The sequence below is a fragment of the Callithrix jacchus genome, chromosome 5 (genome assembly GCF_049354715.1).
Source record: "Callithrix jacchus isolate 240 chromosome 5, calJac240_pri, whole genome shotgun sequence".
Classification (NCBI taxonomy): domain Eukaryota; kingdom Metazoa; phylum Chordata; class Mammalia; order Primates; family Cebidae; genus Callithrix; species Callithrix jacchus.
This window is the reverse complement of record NC_133506.1, coordinates 64,916,209-64,943,602: the sequence shown is the minus strand read 5'-3', so window position 1 is coordinate 64,943,602 and position 27,394 is coordinate 64,916,209. Positions and strand designations below refer to the sequence as shown.

Below are 27,394 nucleotides of genomic sequence, written 5' to 3'. Positions count from 1 at the left end.
AACAGGCGCCAGGTTCATACATTTCCTTTGCAAACAGCAATGACTCTGCTACCAGAGAGATCAGAAGCTCACCTGTCAACTAGGGCAAACCACACCTGTCACTGACAACCACTATGAGCATCTGTCAGAAGTGAAAACCAAAACCAAAAAGAAAATCAACTCGGGGAAGCCAAGAATAAATAAATAATAAAGAACGTGGCTGCATGATGTCTGCACCTCTCACTCAGCCTATAACCAGAGTGTGTGGCACGGAAAGGCGACGGCAGGCCTGAAGGCCACACTGGTGCGAGAGCCACGAGGGCGGCTCTGAGGGCAAGGTTCTGACGCAGGGAGTGGGGCTGGGAGAGCAGAGGGTGGCTCCGAGGGCAAGGATCTGACTGTGTGGGGCGGGGGACTGGGAAAGCCACGAGGGCGGCTCCGAAGGCAAGGATCTGACTGTGCGGGGCGGGGCTGGGAGAGCCAAGAGGGCAGCTCTGAGGGCAAGGATCTGATTGTGCGGGGCGGGGGGGGGGGGGGCGTGAGAGCCACGAGGGCAAGGATCTGACTGAACGGGGCGGGGGGCTGCGAGAGCCACGAGGGCAAGGATCTGACTGTGTGGGGCGGGGGGCTGTGAGAGCCACGAGGGCAGCTCCGAGGGCAAGGATCTGACTTCGTGGGGCGGGGGGCTGGCAGGAGACTCTCTTCGCTTCCATCTGCTGAGTTCACTCTGCCGACATGGATTTAGTATCACCCAAACAGTCCACAGTTTTCAAAGAGATTCTACCACAACTCACTCAGAAAATAGTCTGCCCTCCTAGGAGGAAGCAGGTATGTTTACACATAATATTACAAGAGATCCAGCAGAGCTGAGGGCAAACCACTCCGGATATGGAGTCGCCTGTTCCCCAGAGGTGTGACCTCACCACACTGGTTCAGTCCCACATTTGCAGGTGCACCCCAGGAGAGCTTAAGTACTGCTGGGTTGTTCCCCTAACCCAGCAGCAGGCCCATAGGGGACCTGCAAGGTAACACCTTGGAAGTGGTCCCAGGCACAGGGGCAGCTATGCATGCCTCGATGTTAGCCCCTCCCCTGCAGTGCACAGCTTCAGCTGACTCCACTGTGGGCCTTAGGGGAAGGTGAGGGGCCTCTTCCCACCAGCCACCATCTTCCTACTAGGTACTTCTATTTCTCCTATGGGGTCTGCCCTTGATGGACATGCGGGAATTGCAGGGTCAGGGAGGTAAACTGAGGCAGAACCAAACCTTGCATTTTCCAAGCCTTCCGCTGCTCCTCCTTGGCAATTATTTCCATGTCTTTGTCATAGATGTAGTCCTGACACAGAAAGCAGTAGATGCCTCCATACATCAGATCAATGGCTGAAGACAGAAAGGAGGGAGGATAAATGGCATTGAATTACAAACAAGGAAATGCTGCAGGGCAGAGTTAAACACAGTGAGGTTCTGGAGACACTGACTGTTCACAGCACCTTCCTATGACCAAGCCGCAGTGCCTAGTCCAGCAGGGTCTCCTACCTGAGCAGCTGAGGAGTGTGCACTGTGCTTGGGAGCTCATGCCCAGGGCTGAGGTGTCTAAAAAACAGAGGGGATCCATACATACTTTTTAAAGTAGCCAATACTCCAGGATCAGGACCTCTGCCACCTTCTCTGAATGAGTGGTATTTAAAACTGGTACATCTGCATTGGGTGTTTTCACTCCTGGCCACCTGACACAGTGACTGTGCTTCCCTCCATCTAGGATTCCTGACACCATCACCATAAAGAACGCAGCAGCAACTTGCTGTGACTTTTGTGGTTGGCAGCATTCGCTACTCTTACCTTAAGGACAGGGGTAAAATAGTTTCTCATTGGATGATCTTGATTGACATCTTGACCCATAACTACCTGAAGATGGATCTCCCACAGTTTCTCAACTGCATCTTCTATAAAATGGACTAATAGGCTGGGAGCTGTGGCTCATGCCTGTAATCCCAGCACTATGGGAGGCCGAGGTGGGCAGATCACTTGAGACCAGGAGTTCGAGAACAGCCTGGCCAACATAATGAAACCCTGTCTCTACTAAAGGACAAAAAAGTAGCCAGGCATGATGGCACACACCTGTAATCCCAACTACCTGGGAGGCTGAGACAGGAGAATCACTTGAACCTGGGAAGCAGAGGCTGCAATGAGCCAAGACCACACCACTGCACTCAAACCTGGGCAACAAGAAAGAAACTCCTTCTCAAAAAAAAAAGGTTAATTGGATCTTATGTGGCCAGAAGCAGTGGCTTACACCTGTAAGCCCAGCACTTTGGGAGGCCAAGGTGGGCAGATCACTTAAGGTCAGGCGTTTGAGACCAGCCTGGCCAATACAGTGAAATCCCATCTCTACTAAAAATACAAAAATTAGCTGGGCTGGTGGCGCATGCCTGTAATCCCAGCTACTGAGGGATTACTGGCAGCATTTGGTACTGTTCAGCCCCACATTTGCAGTTGTGCCCTGGGAGAGCTTAAGTACTGCTGGGGTTGTTCCCCTAACCCAACCGCAGGAGCCTGAGGCAGGAGACTCACTTGAAGCCGTGAGGAGGAGGTTGCAGTGAGCCAAGACTGCGCCACTGCACTCCAGCCTGGGTGACAGAGTGAAATCTGTCATGCCCAGACACATACTTTCTTAAGTACAAATATATTCCCAATGTTCCATAACCCTTTTCACCACACTGAAACCCAGCTCCGGTGTAATAGCAGCATACATTGGTCTGAGAATCAGAACAGAAACATTCTTCATTTATCCTATTCAAGGCAAGTATCTACACTACGGAGCTACTGTAGAATTCTATCACACCCACCCGGTCCTCATCAGCGTCCTCTCCCTTTACTTCCTCCATGTCAGAAGTCATCACTCTCTGCCAATCCCTCACCGTGGATTAGGCAGCCTGGTCACCTGGGGCCAATCAGGGCCCTGTGTGCCCTCAGCTCTCTTTCCAGAAAGGCCTAGCAACTCACTGTTACAACTTGAGGCCGTACTTTCAAGCAGCCTTTTCACAGCCAGTTGCTCTTAGTTGCAAATGAGATTCGTCCCCGGGCAATGACCGACTTATTCATTTTCATCTCTATTACTTAAAGCTTTCTTTAATATCAACTACCACCATGTCACCTAGAAATTAAATATGTTTCCTTTACAATAACTGTAGCTGTGGCAAAATAGCATGATATTGAGGCAACAGCTTCCAGGTGTCTATAGGGAAACAGTGGGATAATAAACACATGATATTATAAGGCAGAGATATGTTTTGCTTTAAATCGTCTCCCTTCTTTTTTATTTTATTTCTTTGAGACAGGGGCTTGCTCTATCACCCAGGTGGGAGTGCAGTGGCTTGACCACAGCTCACCACAGCCTTGACCTCCTAGGCTCAAGGAATCTTGCCACCTCAGCCTCCTGAGTGAGGAGCCAGGACCACAGACACACCACGATGCCCTGCTAATTTTTAAATTTTTTGTAGAGACAGGATTTCACCATGTTGCCCAGACTGGTCTTGAACTCCTGAGCTAAGGTAATCTGCCTACCTCAGCCTCCCAAAGCGCTGGGATTAGTTGCAAGCCACACCGCTCCACCGTCATCTCACTTCTTAAAAAAAAAAAAAAAGAAAAGAAAAAAATAGCTGGACGCAGTGGCTCACACCTGTAATCCCAGCACTTTGGTAGGCCGAGGTGGGCAGATCACGAGGTCAGGAGATGGAGACCATCTTGGCCAACATGGTGAAACCCTGTCTCTACTAAAAATACAAAAATAAGCCTGGCATATAGTCCCAGCTACTCGGGAGGCTGAGGCAGGAGAATCATTTGAACCCCGGAGGTGGAGGCTGCAGTGAGCTGAGATTGTGCCACTGCACTTCAGCCCGAGCAATAGAGTGAGACTCCATCTCAAAAATAAAAATAAAAATAAATTTACTAGGAAAAAAATCAGACACACTGTGGCCAGGCATGGTGGCTCATGCCTGTAATCCCAGCACTTTGGAAGGCCACATCCAGAGGATCGTTTGGGCCCAGGAGTTCAAGACTAGCCTAGGCAACATATTGAGACCCTGCCTCTACAAAAAAATTTTAAACACAGGAAGTTATTCGGCCTCCCAAAGTCCTAGGATTCCAGCTGTGGTGGTGTGTGCCTGTGGTCCCAATGAGAGGCTGAGGCAGGAGGATCTCTTGAGTTCAAGAGGTCGAGGCCACAGGGAGCCATGACTGCACCACTGTACTCCAGCCTGCACTCCAGACGGAAGCAAGACTGTCTCCAAAAAAAAAAAAAAATCAGACACATTTTCTATGTCAGCCTCAGTTAAAGCTGTGGGTCTTATCCTTTACTACGAGCACTCCTTGTAGAGAGCTTTAAGGGATATCGGTGACTGCAGTAACTTAATGGACTCACAATGTTTCCAATAGGTCTTTTTGGGCTAATTTTTTTTTTCTTTTTTTTTTTTGAGACGGAGTTTCACTCTTGTTACCCAGGCTGAAGTGCAACAGTGCGATCTCGGCTCACCGCAACCTCCGCCTCCTGGGTTCAGGCAATTCTCCTGAGTAGCTGGGATTACAGACACGCGCCACCATGCCCGGCTAATTTTTTTGTATTTTTAGTAGAGACAGGGTTTCACCATGTTGACCAGGATGGTCTCGATCTCTTGACCTTGTGATCCACCCGCCTCGGCCTCCCAAAGTGCTGGGATTACAGGTGTGAGCCACCGCACCCGGCTAGGCTAACGTTTTTAAGAGAGCATCAGATTACAGAACTTCAGGGGGGAAAAGCCTAAAAATATCTTTACCTGGAATCACTAGGCTCACATGAATTATTCCCTAAAACAGGTCTCTGGCATGGACCCCTTGAAAATGCTATTCTGAAGGATATCCTGCCAACCTCATAAGCATTCCAAGGAAAACACTAATGTGTAGAAGAAACATTTAATGCACACAGTCAGAAAACAAAGCCAAGGCCAGGTGCGGTGGCTCACACCTGTAATCCCTGCACTTTGGGAGGCCAAGGCAGGAAGATCACCTGAGGTCAGAAGTTTTGAGACCAACCTTGCCAACACAGTGAGGCCCCGTCTCTACTAAAAGTATAAAAATTAGCCAGGCATGGTAGCAGGTACCTGTAATCCCAGTTACAAGGCTGAGGCAGGAGAATTGCTTCAACCCAAGAGGGAGAGATTGCAGTGAGCCAAGATCATGCCCTGGGTGACAGAGAGAGACACCATCTCAAAAAAAAAAAAAAAAAAGCCAAGAGTTTCATGTAACTTTTAGAATGCAGAATGAATTTGATTTTGTAAGGCTGTGAGAGGTAAATTCATCTTGAGGCCACACACAATGCTAAGGGAGCCTTTTCAGGAACTCTGTGACTTGAAACAATGAAACCCATTGCTGAGGCCATAAAATCACCTGTGCACACCAACCCCCTGCTGACCTGAGTAATCTCTTGTTGCCCAGTCTGGAGTCCAATGGCACAATCTTGGCTCACTGCAACTTCTGCCTCCTGCGTTCAAGCCATTCTCCTGCCTCAGCCTCCCAAGTAGCTGGGATTACAGGCATGTGGCACCACACCTGGCTAATTTTTTTATTTTTTAGTAGAGACAGGGTTTCACCATGTTGGTCAGGCTGGTCTTAAATTGCATGGAGCTTTTTCTTAACAAATGTTTGCCTAAGATGATTCCTAACTATGTGCTTCAGGGAAAGATGAGGGTCTAATGTTTCATTAACAGGGATAGTGTAACTTTTCACAGGAAGTCAGCTAGACATAGACAGCAGGCCATTCACTCAGGACCATCAATGCTAAGGCAAACTGGGGGCGTGATTCAGCCAACCTCTGCTTGTCCCTTTCACTTTCCTTAATAAGTGTCACCAGTGAGGGGCACACATTACTTGAGATAAATGACAAAGGAGACTTTTGGAAAAGTGGAACTGCAAATCAAAGAGTAGCAATTTGGGGGCCACAACTATCCCCATCCAAGAAGCTCGCCTCACCCAGGTTGTGCCGCTTCGACTTCGCGTGCTCGTGAATATGCTTCTTTGTGAAGCAGCCGAAGAAGACGCAGTAGAGGCAGGAATGCAGCCTGTTGAGGTGGACGCCACAGACATGGCAGATGCAGGACTTGGCCTGAAATTCAAAGAAGTGGAGATGTGGGCGGTGTGTGACAGGACAGGGGTGCTCGGAGGAAACAGTCAAGCAAAGGCTCCCCCCGGAACAGCTACTGGAGGAAGGACAGAGAGTTCAACTCTAGAGGATCAGTTTCATTCTTTCAATTCCCCCAAACGGGACTTCATTCAAGTTCAAAACTAGCTCCCCATAGGAAAACTCAGCCCACAATCTCAACTGCCAAAACCCTGTAAGCTATGAGGATATTCCCCTTACGTCCTCCTCCTCATCTTGAGGGGCACCCCAAGCCCAGCTCCTGTCCCCACTGCAGGGCCGTAACTAACACCAGTCACCCTTAACCTGACATCATTTCAGGTTTGCGAAATCCACGTTCCAAACCACAGCAAATTTAGAAGCAATAAGAAAAAGGTAGGGAGATATGAATCAAAGCAATGTATAGGAGAAAGAAAAAGAAGTAGGGCATTACCAAAAAACAGACCTCAAAAACCTGAAATGTTAGATCACGGTAATGAGGCACACAGTGGTTAACAACCCTTACATACCCAACCACCCAGGACGCTACTGACTCGCACAACACTGACAGGACGTGTGAACAGGGACAGGCACCACTGGCAATACTGGCACAATTTGAGCACAGAAATGAAAAATAGGAATAAATTATTTATACTGACTTTGAAAAGAATCCCCAAGTCCAGACTGATAAATATATACACCTACTATATACCCATCAGATTTTTAAAAAAAGAAATTAATACTATACAAACACACAGAAAGTCTTCTTCACAGGAGAATTCCTTCTGATAAATGTCGCAGAAAGACAAAAATACAAGATCTTCATTTTATACTTATCATAGTAATAACTTATTCAGGCAAGAATCATCAGCAGATGCTAGAACCATCGGGTAAAAAAATACTGTGTCGGCCAGGCACGATGGCTCACACCTGTAATTCCAACACTTTGGGAGGCCAAGGTGGGCAGATCACAAGGTCAGGAGTTCAAGACCAGCCCGGTCAACATGGTGAAACCCCGTCTCTGCTAAAAAAACAAAAAATTAGCCGGGCATGGTGGCATATGCCTGTAATCCCAGCTACTTGGGAGGCTGAGGCAGGAGAACAGCTTGAACCCAGGAGGTGGAGGCTGCAGTAAGCCAAAATCGTGCCACTGCACTCCAGCCAGGGTGACAGAGCAAGACTCCATCTCAAAATTAAAAAAAAAAAATTGTCATTCCCAACTGTCTGAAGAAAAATGGCCCAGATACTCATCAACAGGTGAGTGGGTGAACAAACTGTAGCATATACAGTGTAATATTAATTACTCCACTACACAAAGGAACAAAGTACTAACACATGCTACAATGCTGACTAGTCTTAAAAACATCATGCTAAGTGATGGAAGCCAGAAACAAAAGATCACGTATCCTGTGAGTCTATTTATATAAAATACTCAGGATAAGTAAATCTACCAACACAACTCAGATGGGAAGCTGCCAGGGGCTGCAGGCAGCAAGAACAAGGAGATGAAAACGTTTTCAAATTTGATATAGGTAGGGCAGTGACTGCAGAGCAGTGTGAGCCACTAAGTGTTGCTGAAAGATTCCTCTAAAACGGTTAGTTGTATTATGTGAATTTCACCTCAATAAAAAAATACATTAAGTTACATATAGAATTGTCCCTCGGTATCTAGAAAGTGATTCCAGGACCCTCTCAGGTACCAATCCATGGATACTCAACTCCCCGATATAAAATGCACTTGCAAATAACCTATGCACATCCTACCATAAACTTTCAATCATCTCTAGATTACTTATAATACCTAATACAAAGCAGATGCTATGCAAACAGTGGTTATAGTGTATTGTTTCAGGAATAATGAGATGAGAAAAGTCTGTACATGTTCAGTACTGATTCAGCCATCCCTTTTCTCCCCCAAGCATCTTTGATTTGTGGTTGACTGAACCCACAGAGGCAGAACTCAGGCTGCTTGTACATGCATGTATGCATGCACGCATGTATACTTGTGTACTGAGGCACTGAATACCTACAGTTACAGACTACCACCCCAGAGACGACTTCAGTCAATTAAACAGGAAAAGATTACCTCTGCAACAGAGAACTCTGGCCAATGCCACCCTAAGCAAACTCACCCCCGCCATGGAGCGGGCAGGTACAGAGGATGGCACGGCAGCACCTGTGGAGTACTCCGACCAACACGGTCCATCTGTAACCTGCTCCTGAGAAGGAGGAGGCATGTACAAACTGAAGGACTTCTGCAAAATGACTGACCTGAGCTCTTCAAAAATATTCACGTAATGAAAGAAAAATAGGCTAGGAATTTCTAGATGAACCAAATCTAAAGACACATGAAAACAAATGCAGTCCATGATCCTGAATTGAATCCTGTATGCAAATATTTAAAAGCATAAAGCATATCATCAGGACAATTCAGGTATTTAAATCTGGACAATATGTTAGCTAATACGATTTGAAAAATTAAGCTCTGACTGTGATGACTATCCCAGGAGGTAAACTGTCATGATGCCCACAACCGGCCCTCAGATGATTCAGAAAAAGGTGCAGACATAAAACCAGCGAGTAAGAAGCTAAAATTAATGAATTCATATAAATGTATGATATTAATTTTGGCATTCTTGCTATTTGTTGTAGGTTTATTTTCAAAATAAACTGATAGGAGACATTAAATTGAGCATACATACCCTGCAGCCCAACCATTCAACTCATAGGTTTATATGCAACGAGACACATACAAGGACTTTTGTACCATTATTATTTGCAATACCTCAACACTGAAAATAAAAATGTTCATTACTAGTAAAAAAACAAAACAAAACTATAGTACAGTTAATTCAATAGAGCACTACACAGCAACAGAAAGGAACCTATGATATACTTAGTGGCGTAGATGAATCTCAGAACTGAACCAAACTGAGCTAAACACAAGAAGCCCCTGCTGTGCTACACTCCTTTATATTCTCTCTGCTACACAACCTAGGATGCTCCCCTGCACAGGTTAACCAATCACCATGGAAGTCACATTTTACAGGCCTTATGGAGCCAACACAGCTAAGAGACAGCTTCTCCATGATTCAAGTGGCCAACCAACAAGGCAACTGGTACTAAATACAGAACACGGTTGTCCCTGACATACTGATAAAGCCTTTATCTTATGTCTTGTCTAGTCACGCACCACATAGCAGTGTTGCAGTGAATGACAGGCTGCACGTACGATGGTGGTCCTGGAAGATTACAATAGCATATTTTTACTCTATCTTTTCTATGTTTGGCTACAGACACACAAATGCTCACCATTGTGTTTCAATTGCCTATAGTGTCCAGTACAGTACGTGCTGTATAGGCCTGCGGCTGAGGAGCAACAGGTTCCATCACACAGCCTGGGTGTGCAGTAGGCTGTACTGTCTAGCTTTGTGCTACGTCACTCTATGATGTTCGTACAAGGATGAAATTGCCTAACAATGCATTTCTCAGAATGTATCCTGTTATTAACAATGCCATGACTGTTATTTTATTTCTCCCCAACTTGCACTGTGCAATGGTGAGTCCATTAATACTGCATCAGATTGAAATTTAATAGAGGCAGACACAGGAGGGAGGCAGCACAAGTCTTCCAGCGTCTAGAGGAGGCCAGGAAGAGCCTCTGGGGGGGAACTACCCGGCAAGCTTTATTTTGGACGTCCAGTCACAGAATTTGAGATGAAATTTCTGTTGCTCTAAGTCACTCCATGTGTGGTAGTTTGTTACAGCAGCCCTGGGCACTCACATGGGACTCACATTCATTTTTATTCTAACTCTCTTCAAGACACTAAAGTAGAAAACACAGCCAGGCATGGTGGCTCATGCCAAAAATCCAGCACCACTTTGAGAGGCCGAGGTGGGAGGACTGCTTGAAGCCAGGAGTTCAAGACCAGCCTGGGCAAAATAATGAAACCTCATCTCTACAAAAAATGCAAAACTTAGCTGGGCATAGTGAGGCACACCTGTAGTCCCAGCAACTCAGGATCCTTTGAGTTGGGGAGGTCAAGGCTGCAGTGAGCCAAGATCGCATCACTGCCCTCTAGCCTGCGCAACAGAACCAGACCTGTCTTTGAAAAAAAAAAAAATAGTTGAAAATGCATTCCCTAGGCACCCTTGTGGCTCAGGTTCCAAACATGTCTTAGGACACATTTGCAGACCATAGGGTTGGTGAGTAAGCCAAAGAGAGAGGTCCAGTGGGGCATCCACATGCTGGCATGAACCCTGAAGGTGTGGCCTGTTTAAGCAGCCCAGCACACTAGTTCCTGGTGTGCTGGGCTGAAGGGGCAGGATTCCCCAGGCTGGTGTGTTTTCCTAGAAACTCAACCTAGAATCTACTACTCCCATATCCCTTGCAATGACTTCTGAATTAAATCCCTTTCTCCTATAAATTAATTCAAGTAGCTTCCATAGACTGCCAGTAAATCCTGAAACATAACTAGGATTTGTATGTGACAGGAATTAGAAGAAGGATTAGTAATTTAAACAAATTGTTGTTGAGAGAAACACCCTGCCAAATCCATTAATTCAGTCCCAATATTAAGAATATTCCTGGCCGGGCACGGTGGCGCGTGCCTGTAATCCCAGCTACTCAGGAGGCTGAGGCAGAATAATTGCCTGAACCCAGGAGGCAGAGGTTGCAGTGAGCCGAGATCGCACCATTGCACTCCAGCCTGGTGACAAGAGTGAAACTCCGTCTCAAAAAAAAAAAGAATATTCCTCTGAATATCCTATTTCTCTTATCTCCTTACACTGCCTCCCACCCCAAGAAGGATGGGGAGGAGCAAGAGGGGCACAGCCCTTGTACTCAACCCCCATGAGGGCTTACCCTACAGATGGCTCATCAGTACATTGAATTTTGAGTCCAGATTTTAAAAAGTGTGCAAATGTGACACAGCACCTTAGGAGCTAGTGCACTTTTAACACATTACTCATGACTTCCTACTGGTCTGGAACCTGAGCATCTTAGGAAGGTAAGTTTAATTCTTGTGCATTCTCTTCAGTGACTTTTTCAAGGGTTGAAACACGTAAGTGAAGGGACATGTGTAAGTATTCTTTTTTTTTTTGGAGACAGGGTCTCACCAGGCTGGAAGTTCAGTGACACAATCTCAGCTCACTGCAACCTCTGCCTCCCAGGTTCAATCGATTCTCCTGCCTCGGCCTCCAAGGAGCTGGGATAACAGGCATGTACCACCATGTTCAGCTAATTTTTGTATTTTTAGTGGAGATGGGGTTTCACCATGTTGGCCAGGATGGTCTGGATCTCGATCTCATGATCCACCCACCTCGGCCTCCCAAAGTGCAGGGATTACAGGTGTGAGCCACGGCGCCCAGCCTAAATATTCTATCCTTTATATGAAAAAATATGGCACTAAAAAGCTAAAGACTTCAAAATTAGGTAATTTTCTCAAATTAAGTTCCCCAACCTCAGACACCTCAGCATCCAGACTCAAGCCTCTCAATCTCAATCTAAAGGTACTAAAATCGGGCCGGGCGCGGTGGCTTACACTTGTAATCCCAGCACTTTGGGAGGCCGAGGCGGGTGGATCACAAGGTCAAGAGATTGAGACCATCCAGGTCAACATGGTGAAACCCCGTCTCTACTAAAAATACAAAAAATTAGCTGGGCATGGTGGTGCGTGCCTGTAATCCCAGCTACTCGGGAGGCTGAGGCAGGAGAATTGCCTGAACCCAGGAGGCAGAGGTTGCAGTGAGCCAAGATCGTGCCATTGCACTCCAGCCTGGGTCACAAGAGCGAAACTCCTTCTCAAAAAAAATAAATAAATAAATAAATAAATAAAGGTACTAAAATCAATCTAAGGGTACAGCGACTCCAGACCTTTCAATCTACAGAAGGGGTAATTTCATTCAGCAAGGGCAAGACCTCAGACTGACCTCGTTTCAAGGCCTGGACCCAGCAGTTACCGGTGGTGTCCTTGGGCAGGTCGGAGACTTACTTGCCAGGCCTACCCATGTACCAAAATCAGAATGAAATTATGTATGAAATATAAAACATCACAGCAGTCCTTCCTTAACTACAGTTTCGCCTGCTGTGGTTTCAGTTACCCAAAGTGAACCTCATGGAAATGCCAAAAATATTTCATAAGCTTTAAACTGCCCGTCATTCTGAGAAGCAGGATGAAACTGAGTGACATCCCGCTCTGTCCCGTGACCATCCCTTTGTCCAGCTTCTCCATGCCGTTTAGGCCACCTGCCCATTAGTCACTTGGTAGTCGCCTTGCTGATCACATCATCTGTTGCAGTGGCTTGTGTTCCAGCCACTTTTATTTGACTTAATATGACCCCAAAGCTCAGAGTACTAATGCTGCAATTTCGATATGCCAAAGAAAAGCCATAAAGAGCTTCTTTCACGTGAAAACCTGAAAATTCTTGACTGAATAAGAAAACAGTATCAAATGATGAGGCTGCTAAGACCTACAGTCAGAACAAATCTATCCATGAAATTATGAAGGAAAAAAAAGTTTGCACATAGTATATATAGGGTTCAGTATTATCTGTGGTTTCAGGCATCTACTGGGGGTCGTGGAATGTATCCCTCAAAGATGGGGGTAAGTACTATATTATCATAAATGGAAAATGAGGAAGCCCAAGAGATGCTGGGAGCTGCCAAGGGACACATGCTTGGGCAGAGGCAGGCTGGGGCAAAATCCTTCTGTTACTGTCTTAGGTTCATCTTTCTTTAAATCGAGCTCATCTCACCCCGACTGTCAATTACACATGAATGGGGAGCAATCACATTATCCTAAAGCCTCATTTTCATCTGTCATGCCCACTTAGTTCCTAGAGTTTCTTACCAGAGCTGCTAACATGTAATAATAAAACTCAAACTCAATTCTCTCTCAATTTCTACTCTTCAGCACCCTCTGCTACAGGTATTGGCCAACATAAAACAAGAGGCAAGTAAATGACTCATATATCCACAAGGCGGGTCATTTTAACCCCTGAAAACTGAGTTTACTTCCTACCTAAGCTTCCATCCACTTGATACTGATGTGATCGAGTCTGTGTGCTAAATAAAGAAAAAGCCTTGATAGAAGATCCTGCTACCAATCTGTAGGAAGTAGAACCAAAAACACCCACTTTGAACTTGCACTGTGGAGTATGCAATCAGCAAAATCCAGACTATAGGAAAGTCAACAAGTCAAAAGGCCCAAGTTCTTCAACAGATAAAGTAGAACTAAAAAAAATGGCAAAAAGGAATGAAAAGAGAAGCTACAAAGTAAGAGACTTAAACCACTTATCAGTATAGCCACATGGTAAATAACATCAAAAAATAAAAAGAAATGAACTCTCAATCCACTCAATGAACACTGCTAGACAGAAGAAGCCAGTCTGAAAAAGCTGTAGACTGCATGAACCCAAATACATGACATTCTAAAATGGGGAAAATCTCAAGAGATGGAGAAGAGACTGGTAGTTGTGGAGAGCTTAGGAGGTGAGGCGCAGGGATTTTGGGGGCAGTGCGACTGTTCTGTACGGTACTGTAGTTGTGGATGCCTCTGTCAAATCTACTGAACTTTACAGCGCAAAGAGCAAACATTAATCTATGTAATTTTAAAAATAATTAATGAGGCCCTATGGAATGCAGGCTGAGGCAGAAGAAACCAATTGAATTACACATACAGGACTCAACTCCACAGAGGGGTGGGGAGAGAAGCACCTAATGTGGAAATGAGGGGAGAATGTAAGACTCAAAGTGAAAGGAACTGTACCTGAGTGCTGTACTCTAAGGGGTCAAGTCATTCAAAGAGTACAGGACAACAATTCTGAAACCTCTATTCAGGTATACCAAAGCAGAGCAAATAAGTAAATGGACCGTGGATAGCGGGAGCCAGGATTTTCTCTGTCAGACAGAGAAATTACAGATAAACTGGAGGGGAAGGCTAGAATAATCCCGATAGAGCTGGATTAGAGTTGGAGACTTCAACGTAAATGAGTGTAGAGCTTAATATGGATGCAGATGGATATATATCAAAATAATCACAGATGTGTATATACACGCATTTGTATATACACACCTGTTTTCCCAACTCTGTCCCCTGAGGGGGCCAAGATGCCATGATATCCCAGTAATAATGAGCACACCAGTGCCCAGATCTTGGTTTCTAATTCCATTCTCCCATAAAACGAACTGGGGATCCTTGGAGAAATGCTGGAGTCTAAGCCCGGGGCAGAAAACACATATGTGATCCCAGAACATCATGTAGTACCAGAATGTAAGGAAGTGCTCAAAAACAGCAAACAAATAATAATGTGACTATGTGAAAGGAACACAGGAGTCAGCTGAAAGAGCTCCCAGTGGACACAGCCAGATGACAGGGGCAACGAAACAAACCACACAGCACTAGATGATAACCCAAAGCATACACTCAATATCTGCAAGTCCATGTTGATAGGAGTAACTGAATAAACATACAAATGAGTAAGGATCAGCAAATCTTCCATACAGAAACATTCCAAATATTTTATGCAGCTACTCCACCCTCCAGGAAGAGGAACAGAACTCCCCATGCCAGTAGGGCACCTGTCCAGAGTGACTTCCTTCCAAAACGAACAGTACATAAAGGAGGGAAAGAGTCACTCCACAGTGGAGAAACCTGGCAAATATGACCTCAGCCATGCAGTCAAGCCCAGCAACCCGAGACATCTTGACAGCATCACCCTTAATATGAGAGGATGAGAAGAGCACTTAACCTCTGTGGTTTTCCTTCCCAAAACCCATAACCACAGCTGAATCATGAGAAAAACACCAGAAAACCAAAATAGGGAATTCTACAAATCACATGACCAGTATTCCTCAAAACTCTCAAGGTCACCAAAAAGGACAGCCTGAGAAACTGTCACTGTCTAGAGGAGCCAAGGGGACATGAAGACTCAAAGTCATGTGGGATTCTGAGACAGAATAAGGACATTAGGAAAAAACCAGTAAGTTCTGAATAAAGTATGCCATGTAGTTAACTAAACACACACACAAATGAGCAGAAATAAAAGCAGGGAAATCTGAATGAGACCGTGGATTGCATCAAAGATAGACTGTACCAATATCAATATCCTGGTGATAACTGTACTCCATTTCTGCAAGAAGTTACCCTTGGGGGACTAGGGAAAGATACACAAGATTATTATTTCTTACACCAGTATGTCACTCTACAATGATCTCAAAATTAAAACATTAACAGAAAAATGTTTACATTTTAGACCTTTTACTTAGACCCCACCTAGTATGAATGGTGTAATGTTTTGTTGTGATGATTTGAAAGATCCAGTTCACTATAAAGTAAAAAGCAAATTCCTCCTCTGGCCAATTCCATTTCCTGTACCTCTATGGTTCTGACTGGAGACCCGTGTGGGGGAGGTCTTAACCAGTTAATATAGAAATGATATCAATAGCTAATGCAATGTATTTGGAAAATCCAAATGAGGAAGTATTAGGTTGGTGCATATCTTTATTTCTCAAATTTTCCTAAGTCAGAACAAATGGAAAGAGAATATTATTCAGACTAATCCAGATTTGCTTTCTATGAAAATCTAATGTCTGGATTTTCCTTTTCTCATGGCCTAAGAAAGTAAGTATTGATAAGGAATGATTTGAATGTACTTTTGTGAATGTGTGGAAAATATAAAGCAGGGATTTAGCCTTAATAGAGGTAACCTTCTGACATCTGTTAATGCCCTTTTGTACTCTTATCCTGTATCTGCACTCTGTTATTTCGAGATGTCATACTATACACTGTATTGTAAAAATAAAAAGTAAAATTATATTTCAAAAAAAATAAAAATAAAAAAATTTAAAAAATTTAAAAAAAAAAAAAAAGCAAATTCCTCAAAGAAACAAAGTTTGAAAGTCTACTTTAAAAATAGCATGTACCATTCCAGCCCTGTGAGAGACCAAGGCGGATCTCCTTAAGCCAAAAGTTCCACACCAGCCTGGGCAACACAGGGAAACCTAGTCTTTATTTATGTATTTATTTTGAGACGGAGTGTCGCTCTGTAGCACAGGCTGGAGCACAGTGGCGCGATCTCGGCTCACTGCAACCTCCACCTCCCAGGTCCTACTTCAAGCAATTCTCCTGCCTCAGCCTTCCGAGTAGCTGGGATTACAAGTGCATGCCACCATGCCCAGCTAAGTGTTGTATTTTTGGTAGCGATGAGTTTCACCATGTTACCCAGGCTGGTCTTGAATTTCTGAGCTAAGCAATCCTCTTGCCTTGGCCTCCTAAAGTGCTGGGATTACAGGCGTAAGCCACAGCGCCCAACCTATCTTTTAAAAATAAATAATAATAAACTAAAATAGCACATTATCACAAAAATGAGCTAGACTAAGAACATTAAAATAAAAACAAGTGGCCAGGCGCAGTGGCTCACGCCTGTAATCCCAGCACTTTGGGAGGCCGAGGCAGGTGGATCACGAGGTCAAGAAATCGAGACCATCCTGGTCAACAAGGTGGTCTCTAAAATACAAAAAAACGTAGCTGGGCATGGTGGCGCACGCCTGTAGTCCCAGCTACTCAGGAGGCAGAGGCAGGAGAATTGCCTGAAGCCAGGAGGCAGAGGTTGCAGTGAGCCAAGATCACGCCATTGCACTCCAGCCTGGGTAACGAGCGACTCCGTCTCAAAAAAATATATAAATAAATAAATAAAAACAAGTGATGAGAGCGCTCTACAATGTGCTTACCACCATCCCAGGACCTGGCTGAGCCGGTAAAGACTGAGTCATTGTTGGATGGCTCGGAGGGGTGGCTCATGCCTCTCATCCCAGGACTTTTGGAGGCCAAGGTGAGAGGATTGTTTAGCTCACAAGTTCAAGACCAACCTGGGCAACATGGTGAAACTCATCGCTGCCAAAAATACAAAAATTAGCCAGGTGTGGTGGCGCATGCCTGTAGTACCTGCTACTTGGGAGGCTGAGGCAGGAGGATCACTGGAGCCCAGAAAATTGAGGCTGCAGTGAGCCATGATCACGCCACTGCACTCCAGCCTGGGTGACAGAGCCAGACCCTGCCTCAAAAATAATAATAATAATATAATAATAATGTGTTTTGAGGACACAGTGCTGTAAAATTTTAGATTCCAAGAAAAACGATTTTAAAAACATTACCTATTCTCCAAAGTGTCTATATTCAAAATATAATGTAGAACATTAAATCATAATCACTTCCTACCAGTTCCTATCTTTATGGACAAACCCTGAAGTGGTAAGAAATTTGTTATATTTAACACACACAAAACACAAAGGAGAGTCTGTGGTTGTGCCAGTCCTAAATCATGAAAATATTATAGTCAGCCACACAAGAGTTTTACTGCAATTCAAGCTTATTTTGGACAGAAATGTAAGCCTGATCATGTTTTTGTCATTTTCTGCCTATTAAAAGACGAATCAAAGTTTGGATACAAAATCTGTAACCCACCTGCCCTCAGATAACAAAACTTATAATTGTTATTCACTCAGGGATTCATTTCTGTAGTTAAAACTAACTGTACCTGAGATGTCAATCTCAAAAAGCACCTTTTTGTGTGCACAAAGATTATAATTTAAATTGAAGTCTGTTGTTTTGAGATAGGTTTTGTTGCTCAAGCTGGAGTACAGTGGCACAATCGTCAGCTGAGTTGAAGTACTTTTATAGTCAAGTTCGTATCATTAAAACCAAAATATGGCTGAGCTCAAGTAGCTCTGGCCTGTAATCCCAGCTGTTTGGGAGACAGGAGGATGGCATGAGGCCAGGAGTTCCAGAGCAGCCTGTGCAACATAGCAAGACACCGTCTCTACAAAAAGTAGAAAAATATTGGCCGGGCATAGTGGCAGACACCTGTAGTCCCTACTACTTGGGAGAGGCTGGAGTCCAGGAGTCTGAGGCTGCAGTGACCTCTGATCAGACCACTGCACTTTCAGCCTGGGTAACAGAGCAAAGCTCTGTCTCTATAAAAACTAATTTTTTTTTTTTTGAGACGGAGTTTCACTCTTGCTACCCAGACTGGAGTGCAATGGCGCGATCTCGGCTCACCGCAACCTCCGCCTCCTGGGTTCAGGCAATTCTCCTGCCTCAGCCTCCTGAGTAGCTGGGATTACAGGCATGCGCCACCACACCCAGCTAATTTTTTTGTATTTTTAGTAGAGACGGGGTTTCACCACGTTGACCAAGACGGTCTCAATCTCTTGACTTTGTGATCCACCTGCCTCGGCCTCCCGAAGTGCTGGGATTACAGGCTTGAGCCACCGCGCCCGACCCAAAAACTAATTTTTAATTAAATGTCCTCAGCTTACAGATCTGATGAGAAGTCTATGCAGATTGTTCAATATTTCTCAAACCAACTCTTCCTTAACTTGGCCACTAGACAGTGCTAGAAATGTAGTTACACCGTACATGAAGTGATACCGGAATTTCAAGTCCCCCGAGTCAGAGGAAAAAGCGAGGAGGCCTTAAGGGCTCCTTGCTGGCACACTGTCAACTGGCACTGCAGCAGCCCCCCACCTGAATTTTCAAAAGAACATTTTTCACTGCCCATCTACAGCTCAACTTCTAACTGGTGAATACCATAGATGTGGTTCAACAGTTTTCAAACTAAGCAACTAACATCTCAAATTAAAAGATTAATCAGAGCCATATGTAGTGTAAAAAAAAAAAAAAAATTCTTTCCTTTAGGAAATTAGGCAAAGCTAGTTAACGGTGGTTTAAACTTGACTCCTTCAGTATGGTTCAAAAATACCAGAGGGGGGAAGAAGAAAGGGAGAGGGAGGGATGGAAGGGAAAAAGGAAAAGAGGAGGGAGAGAACAAGTGGGGCATTCCCCACTTCTTCCGAAGTAGAAATGGATCTTGGGCGCCCGTCACATCCCCATCCGGACACCACTGACCCAGAACTGCAACAGGACATTCCCCTGTAGAAAGCTGGCTTCAACTACGCCATCTTTTCCTAAAGGCACACAATTCCATTAGCAAGATTCTCACTCCAATCCTAACAAATGTTTTACCTCTGATGGTCTTCTAGACGTAATGCTTCCCAATATCATTACCAATAAAATAATTTTTGAGTTGCTGCTTACATACCCCTACAGTCTCCGCGAACCTGTTGGTTTTACCACCGAAAAAGGCCACTTAAGGTGGAAACTGCCCTCAAAACTCCCAATCTCGGACTGTAATCTGCAAAAGCGTGTGAAACTGCAAAATCAAAGTGTAGTCACATGGAAGAATCACATTACCTTCTGATTTCCAAATCTTTTTTTTTTTTTGCACATCCCATGGTGGCTTTATTCAGTCACGTGCCCACACCCACAGCTCCCTCCACCATGCAGACAGAGGGGAGGCCACCCCACCACAGCGTCTGGGAACCTCGGGCTGGCACAGGGTCCTGGCCAGATGGCACCGACCCCAGGAAGACTCGGTCCCCACCCGGAGGGTCCCTCGGGGGCCCAGCCCTTGAGCCCACCCCGAAAATTTGTGCTTTGACTGCGACAGGGAGCAAGAAGCTGCTGCCAGTCCACTGCCCTGTGGCTGTCCTTGCAGGGCACCTGGCCGAGTGGAGAGCCTGGCTCCCGAGTGGCACTTCCTTGGCCCCACAGCCTGGCACCATCAGGGGTCACGGCCCAGCCACAGAGGTGACTCTGCTCATCAGTCTGCCCCAGGCAGTGACCAGATCCCAGATCCCAGGTGGGGCAGAGGCAGGACAGGCCCTCTCGATGGGCCTAAGGTCAATGCAGGTAATGAACCCCCCCCGTAGGAGCCCAGGGTTCAGGCCGCCGCTTCCTGGAACCTGACCTCACCGAGGCACTGGGGTATCAGGAGCACATCAGATCCTTCAAACAGCCTCAGACCAGAAGCTCCCCAGACACCTGGGCAACTCAAGAAGCATCTGGGAGACTTGTGCTGTCCAAGTGGCTCCTGACACTTCTGGGAGTGTCAGTACCACCCCAAAGCTGGGTGCCTGTGTTCCCACTATACAAAAGGGAAACTGAGGCAGGGGGCTGGCTGACATCATTCTGGCAGCAGCTGGTGTCCCCGCGGCAGCAGAGGCCGCCTGGTGATGTGCACATCCAGCCTTGACGGTCACAGATTGACTGAAGGAGCATGGCCTCCCGGGCGTGCCATTTGGCCTGTGAGCATCTGTGGTGCCGCCAGCTGCATGGCAGGGCAGAGGGTGGCACCATCCTGGACGTCCCCTATGGAGGACCAGAGTCCCGTCCTCCTGCCACACAGTGGGTGATGTGCATTTTGAAAACGCCTTCAGACTGAGAAACCCTCCCAGGAGTCCGCGCTCCTTGGTGCCAAGCCGCCGGGCACCTGCTGGCTGCTCTCCAGTATCAAAAAGCTGGGGGCAGCAGCCGTGGGAGAAGCTGGCCTCAAGCCCCAAGGTCATGGGGAACCAGGCAGGACCTGGGCTCTTTAGAGGATGAGCAGGGAGGGTCTTTTGGGTGGGGCAGCCCCAGCTGTGTGCCCCGAGGCACGGAGAAGGGAAGAAGGCCAAGGGGGGAGCCAGGAGCACAGCATTCCTCACAGGCGTCTCCAGGGCCCCGAGCCTGGTCCATGTGGGGCCGAGGGCCACAACTGCAGGCGGCTCTCACGGCACAGGCTCTCGGCAGGGCTTCTGAAAGGACAGGGAGGGCTGGCTTTAGCGACTCCACAGGATGGGGACGCCTGGGCTCTTCCAGGGAGACGGAGCACTCCATGCGTGACAGGCAGCCCCAGTGCAGGGCGACTCCAGGCAGCCCCCACAGTCCGCAACACCTGCCCTAGACATGCTCTATCCCCGGGGCCGGGTCGGGTCCGGCTCCTCGGGCTCCTCCTCCTCCTGGTCGTCATTCTCGGTGCAGGCCTTGTCCAGTGGTGCCTCGCCGTCTCACAACAGCTCCTCCACGTGCGCCAGCATGTCGACCATCAGCTCCTCCTCCAGCCGCTTCGACACCTGCTGCACTAGCTCCTCCTGCTTCCTGAAGTCCTCCTCTGTCACCATGAAGGCTTTGCACGGGGGCTGCGTGGTGTTGAGCCACACGCCGAGGTTCTTCTCCACGGTGGCCGACAGCTGCCTGGTGATGGGCATGGTACTGGTATGCAGGGCGCTGGCGATGGCCGACAGCAGCGTCTCATCTGTGCAGCCGGATCCCACCCCTGGCGCGGCTGGTCCACCGCCTTCTGAGGGTTGCTCTTGACCTTGTTGCTGGGGTGACTGGTAATCTTGGTCACCGGCTGCTTGAAGATGGACGCCGTCTGTCGCACTGACAGCGCCGTGTTCAGGTCGGGCTTGCCCTGCAGGAGGAAGGCGCTGCAGCCCGGCCTGGGGTCTCCCCGGCGGCTCAGAGCCTCCAGGGACGCGGGTCCCGGACGACCTCCCGCCTTGCGGGCGTCCCTCGCGTCCTCCGGGACCTCCACACTCCGGGGAGGCCGCTCCCGCAGGCTGGGCCCGGCCAGCTCCTCCAGAGCCCCCGTCGCGGGTCGCGTCCTCGCCATGCGCACAGCGCTCTGTGCCCGGCGCCTTCCGCTCTGCAGCCTCCACCCCGCGCCGCGCCCTGCACCCTGTGTCCTCTGCCCGCTGTGACCTCCCGCGCTCTGGACACCGGGCTGCGTCGCCTGCCCATCTCCAAATCTTTAGCAAACCTAACTGCAGGACGCAGGACTAGACTCGCTCCTGGCTAAGGCCTCCTACAACCCGGAGCGCGCTTTCAAGTCCACTCCTCTGGGCCGAAACGCAAACCCGGCCGCAGCTACCCACCCGCCACCCCCTCCCTCCAGCTCCTCGCGAGCCCCAAGCAGGCAGCGAAGCTCCCGCCCCACGCCCCGACCCCGCCCCCTTCCCTAGCGCCCCTCCAGGGTCGCTCTCCGCGGCAGGCGTCCGCTGCAGACAAACGCCCAGATCCCGACGGCCCCTCACCCTTTACTCAGTTTTTTGACACATTTCTTTCTCAGCACCCCCATCCAACCCCGAACCCTCTAGAACCAAGAGGATTACTCGCAGAGACCTCGCGCTGGAACGCCGGGGACCGCCCACCAAAGTCCCAGGCTCCCCGCGCCGCTCGGCCGGGGAGCACCGCCCCCCGCCCGGAAGCACTCACCCCTCCAGGGCCGAGGAGAGAGAGAGAGAGGAGGGGGAGGAAGGGAGAGAGAGGAGGAGGAGGGAGGGGGAGAGAGAGGAGGAGGAGGGAGGGGGAGAGAGAGGAGGAGGAGGGAGGGGGAGAGGGAGGAGGGGAAGGGAGGGGGAGAGGGAGGAGGAGGAGGGGGGAGAGGGAAGAGAGGTGAAGAATGAGAAAAGAAAGAGGGGACGGGGGAGGGAAAGAAAGGGGGTTAAAAAGAAGAGAGAACAGAACGGGAGGAGAAGAAGACATCTGAGGGCAGACGGTGAGGGGAAGAGAAGGAAGGACAGGGGAAGGCAAGGGGGGAAGGGAAGGGGGAAGAAGGGCCCTCCCCCAGGCTGGCATCGAGAGAGGCCGGAGGCCCTGAGCCCTCCCTGGGGTAGGCTGCCGGGCGCACCTTGCGCTTGCGGGCCTCGGCCGTGCCGCTCCACACGAAGCACTGGTAGATGGCCCGCAGGTTCTGCTTCCAGTTGTCCACCTTGAAGCTGCCCAGGTGCGAGCAGCCCGGCGGCGCTACCGCCAGCTCGGCGTCCATGGCCTCGCCCTCGGCCTCTGGCCGGGACACCATGGGGGGCAAGGCCCGGCCGCGCGCGGGGGGCGGTGGCGACGGGGGCGAGGACGACGCCAGCGCGGCGTGAGGGCTGCCCGGCGGTGGGCCTGGCCAGCCAAAGCACGGGCGCCAAGAACAAAGCGCGGAGGCCGGACAAAGATGGGGCTGGCAATCGCCAGGGGAGGCTGCGGGGCAGGCACCGCCCCCGAGCAGCAGCTGCTGCGGGCCGCCCGTGCTGCGCTCTCCCGGTTCGCGGAGGGCGTCGCGGGGCGGGGCGCCGCGGCGGAGGACGGAGATTACGTCACCCCCCCCCCCCCCCGGCCGGCACCGCACTGCGCAGTCTCCAGCCCGCGCCAGGTCCCTTCCCCCACTCCTCTCACGGGTCCGCGGGCTGTGGGTAGATCCGCGTCCAAGGAAGCGTGGGCTGGGGAGCTAACGAGGGCCCGCCCTCTCCCCTTCTCTTATTGGTCGCCGGCCTGTCGCTGCACCTTCGGCCATTGTCATAGGCTCTCAGTACAGTTTGTCTAGTTCAGAGCCGCCTCCTAGGACCCAGGCGACTAGACGTTCAGTGTCTCCTCCCGAGGACTGGAGAGGCGGGGGCGTGCTGCGGTTGGGCGGTGCTAGACATTGGTCGCAGCAATGAACCAGTTTGCGCCGGCCGGAGCTCTGCCGCAAAGAGGCGGAGCGACGAGCTGGGGCGCTGTGGGTCGGGCTTCCATCCAGGGCCTGCGCTTTCCTGCCCAACGGCAGCTCTTACTGGGGAGCTGTCTGCAGAGGCCCCGGTTGCCCTAACCTGCATCAGGCCGTTCAATGGCCGTCGCTCGGGGCTGGAACTGCCAGCTGCCTGCTGGGCGCCGCTCCGGGCCGCAGGCTGGGGTGCCTCTGGTCCGGAGCCGGCGGATAGTGAGGACCATCCCGGCGCCATCCAGTTTAAAGAGGATGCACGCCACACGCCTGACTTCACATTTGCTAATCACTACATTTTTCTAATGAAAAAAAAAAAGTTAAATATAAGAATGTACCTTAACCCAATAGAGTCAAAATATTTCAACACGTAGGCAAGTATTGCAAAATTGTTAGTGGAATGTTTTACAGTTTTTGCAGTAAGTCTTCGAAATCTGGCATTTACACTTACAGCACATCCAATTCCTACTGCTACCACAATGGGCGACACAGGTCTAATCGGTATACGAATTAGACCCAAGGCAAACTGAAAACACCTTTAAAGACAGAGCAAACAGGCCCGGCGCGGTGGCTCACGCCTATAATCCCAGCACTTTGGGAGGCCGAGGCAGGTGGATCACGAGGTCAAGAGATGGAGACCATCCTTGTCAACGAGGTGAAACCCCGTCTCTACTAAAAATACGAAAATTAGCTGGGCATGGTGGTGCGTGCCTGTAGTCCCAGCTACTTGGGAGGCTGAGGCAGGAGAATTGCTTGAACCCAGAAGGCGGAGGTTGCGGTGAGCCGAGATCGTGCCATTGCACTCGGTAACAACAGTGAAACTCCATCTCAAAAAAAAAAAAAAAAAAAAAGAGCAAACAATGTTCTGTGGGAGCCAGGGCGCAAGGGTCTGGGGGAACTGGGATGAGGTCCCTATACTCATCCCACTGCTAACTGCTTTGTTCATTCATCCACAGATTGCAGGAAACAGCATTTGCGTCCAGAGCCATCGCAAGTTAAAAATAAAGATTGTGATCTCACAGCAGGGTTTAACGGGCTGATGACTGGATTAATGCTCTTGTGGTCAAGGTTAATTCCGCTCACAGGTTTTTGCTTCATGACCTTTGTGCTTGCAGTACCCTCTGCCTAAGATGTTTTCTGTACCCCTTCACGCCAGCATCCTTATATTCCATGGCTGATGCTCGCTGACATCCATCACAAACCTCCTTTTCCGTGAGGCCTTCCACTGCCACCCTAATGAAAACTTCAATCCCCTCAAAATTCCCTATTCCCTTACCCTGCTTTGTTTTTCTCCAAATAATGTATCACTATCTGGTGTAATGAATATTTATTTTTGTCTCTTCCCTCAATAGCCTGAAAAATTTCAAGAGGGTCGTTTTTTTTCTGAGACATGAGTCTCGCTTTGTTGTCCAGGCTGGAGTACAGTGGTTCAATCTCCACTCACTGAAATCTCCACCTCCGAGGTTCAAACGATTCTCCTGCCTTAGCCTCCCCAGTAGCTGCGATTACAGATGCCCACTACCACGCCCTGCTAATTTTTGTATTTTTAGTAGAGAGGGGCTTTCACCATGTTGGTCTGAAACTTTTACTAGAGATGGGGTTTCACCAGGCTGGTCTCAAACTTCTGACTGCAAGTGATCCACCCGCCTCGGCCTCGGAAAGTGCTGGGATTCCAGGCGTAAGCCACTGCACCCTGCCTCCAAGAAGGTAATGATATTTTCGTGTTTTATTTACTACTACAGCCATGAATTCCCAGAACTGTATTGGCTGCATGCAGGTACTCAGAATTACGTGGTGAAGCCCTGTAGTAGTCCCAGCTACTCCAGAGACTAAGGCAAGAGGATCGCAGGTCAAGGCTGCAGTGAACTGTGATTGCGCCACTGCACTCCAACCTGGGCAACAAAGCAAGACCCCATCTCTAAAAAACAACAAAAAAATCAAAACAGAAACCTGCCAAATTAACCCCAAACACGTTTACAGAAAAATCTAACAAGACCATTTCTAGAATAAAACACTTGTTAAGGAAAACCATGTTTATGTTAGAGGAAAGAATGTCAGCTTACTAAAAAGTAAAATCATAACAAGTCAGGAATTACAAAAATATGTGATCCACCTCTATAAATATTGATGTAAGGAGTTTTCACATATTGTTGGGTTTACACAAATATGATTTGGCTTCAAGAATGTGTATTAGCATTCAGGCCCTAATATTTATAGCCTTTTTAATCAATATGGTCATCTAACCACGAAGAAGTACTGTCCACTTAAATCAATTATGATTTAAATAAATGGTCCACAATCAGGACAAGCTTATTGATGTTTAAAAATTTTAACTACAGAATATACCCTTGAGAAGCAGTCCCCAAAAGATGTAGGGACAAAGCTGTTTAGTGAAGTGCTTCTTTTGTAATGGGAAGAAAAAATGGAAATGTTAATGACAATTAATAGGAGAATGGTTGAATAAATGATGGACCAGTCATTCTAGGGAATACTACACAGCTATTAAAAAGAATGAAGTCCACCTTTGGCAGTGTGATGAAACCCCATCTCTACAAAGAAATTTTAAAAAACGGGCTGGGCGCGGTGGCTCATGCCTGTAATCCCAGCACTTTGGGAGGCCGAGGCGGGTGGATCACGAGGTCAAGAGATTGAGACCATCCTGGTCAACATAGTGAAACTCCGTCTCTACTAAAAATACAAAAAATTAGCTGGACATGGTGGCGCATGCTTGTAATCCCAGCTACTCAGGAGGCTGAGGCAGGAGAATTGCCTGAACCCAGGAGGCGGAAGTTGCGGTGAGCCAAGATCGCGTCATTGCACTCCAGCCTGGGTAGTAAGAGCGAAACTCCGTCTCAAAAAAAATAAAATAAACTTAAAAAAACAAAAAGAGAGCCGGTGGTGTTGGTGCATGCCTATAGTCCCAGGGGCCCAGCAGGCTGAGGCGGGAGGATTGCTTAGCATAGGAGGTCGAGGCTGCAATGAACCCTGATCATGCCACTGATTCCAGCCTGGGCCATCAAGCAAGACTTGCTCTTGCTCAAAAAAAAAAAAAAGAAAGAAAGAAAGAAAGACGTAGATCTGTAAGTACTAGCATGAAAAGTCATAAAACATAAATGAATAAAATGAATTGCAGAAACTTACAGAAAATATGCTGACATTTGTACAAAAATAATGCAAGGCCTGGAAGAAAGAAACATACCCATAAATCACAGTCACTTCTGGAAAGGAAAAAGTAGATGTGACTTAATCTGTAGTGTTTGAATGTTTTCTTAAAATGAAAATTAATAATATATTCCTTTGTATTTAAAAATCACTAAAACTTAAAAAGAAATGACAAAGTGTCATGGTACAAGGGAGTATAAGGAAACTACAGCCCAGAGAAAGAGACCTTGTTCAAGTTCACTCATTCACACTGTTCTAGAACACGTAGAAAACGGTGATCCACATGTTTAATAAATCCATTTATTCATGTATCCAAAAACCATGTCAGATTGCTAAATTATGATCTGACTCTACCACCTGCTATCTGTGTAATCTTGGGCAGATTGCCTAAATTCCTCAGCCTGTTTACTTACCTGTTAAAACTGGGAGAATATCAGCTCTGTGCTTACATTGAAGTGTGTGGCAAGGAATAAATGTGATAGTCCATGCAAAACTCTTACCAAGTGCCTGTTGTTTATTAAGGGCTCAAGAGACATTAGTAGTTATTGATCTGAGAGTTGCTGGGAATTTAGATGATTATAACAATTTGTTGCTTCAAGAATCGCAGGGTTATGGGAGGGAATAATTTTTTTAATTGCATTTTAGGTTTTGGGGTACGTGAAGAACATGCAAGATAATTGCATAGGTACACACGTGGCAGTATGATTTGCTGCCTTAATCCCCATCACCTGTATCTGGCATTTCTCCCCATGCTATCTC

The 27,394-nt window shown here is 47.8% G+C and overlaps 1 protein-coding gene and 1 pseudogene across 2 annotated transcripts in view; both read right to left on the bottom strand.

Annotated features, from left to right (window-relative positions):
- The window catches only part of USP22 (ubiquitin specific peptidase 22), a 43,222-nt gene extending 20,278 nt beyond the window's left edge, over positions 1-22,944 (bottom strand). Inside the window, exons 1-3 of one of the 2 annotated variants that reach the window (XM_008990948.5) lie at positions 22,637-22,944; positions 5,980-6,112; positions 1,243-1,356 (exon numbers count right to left, since the gene is read on the bottom strand). In XM_008990948.5, the coding sequence (XP_008989196.1) occupies positions 1,243-1,356; positions 5,980-6,112; positions 22,637-22,807 (418 nt within the window). In that variant the 5' untranslated portion in view covers positions 22,808-22,944. Of the gene's footprint in view, positions 1-1,242; positions 1,357-5,979; positions 6,113-22,128; positions 22,507-22,636 lie in introns of those variants that run through there. The other variant, XM_054255567.2, reaches the window with a different exon arrangement.
- LOC144582528 (methyl-CpG-binding domain protein 3 pseudogene) lies at positions 19,395-22,203 on the bottom strand (annotated as a pseudogene).
- Positions 22,945-27,394: the final 4,450 nt, after the last annotated feature.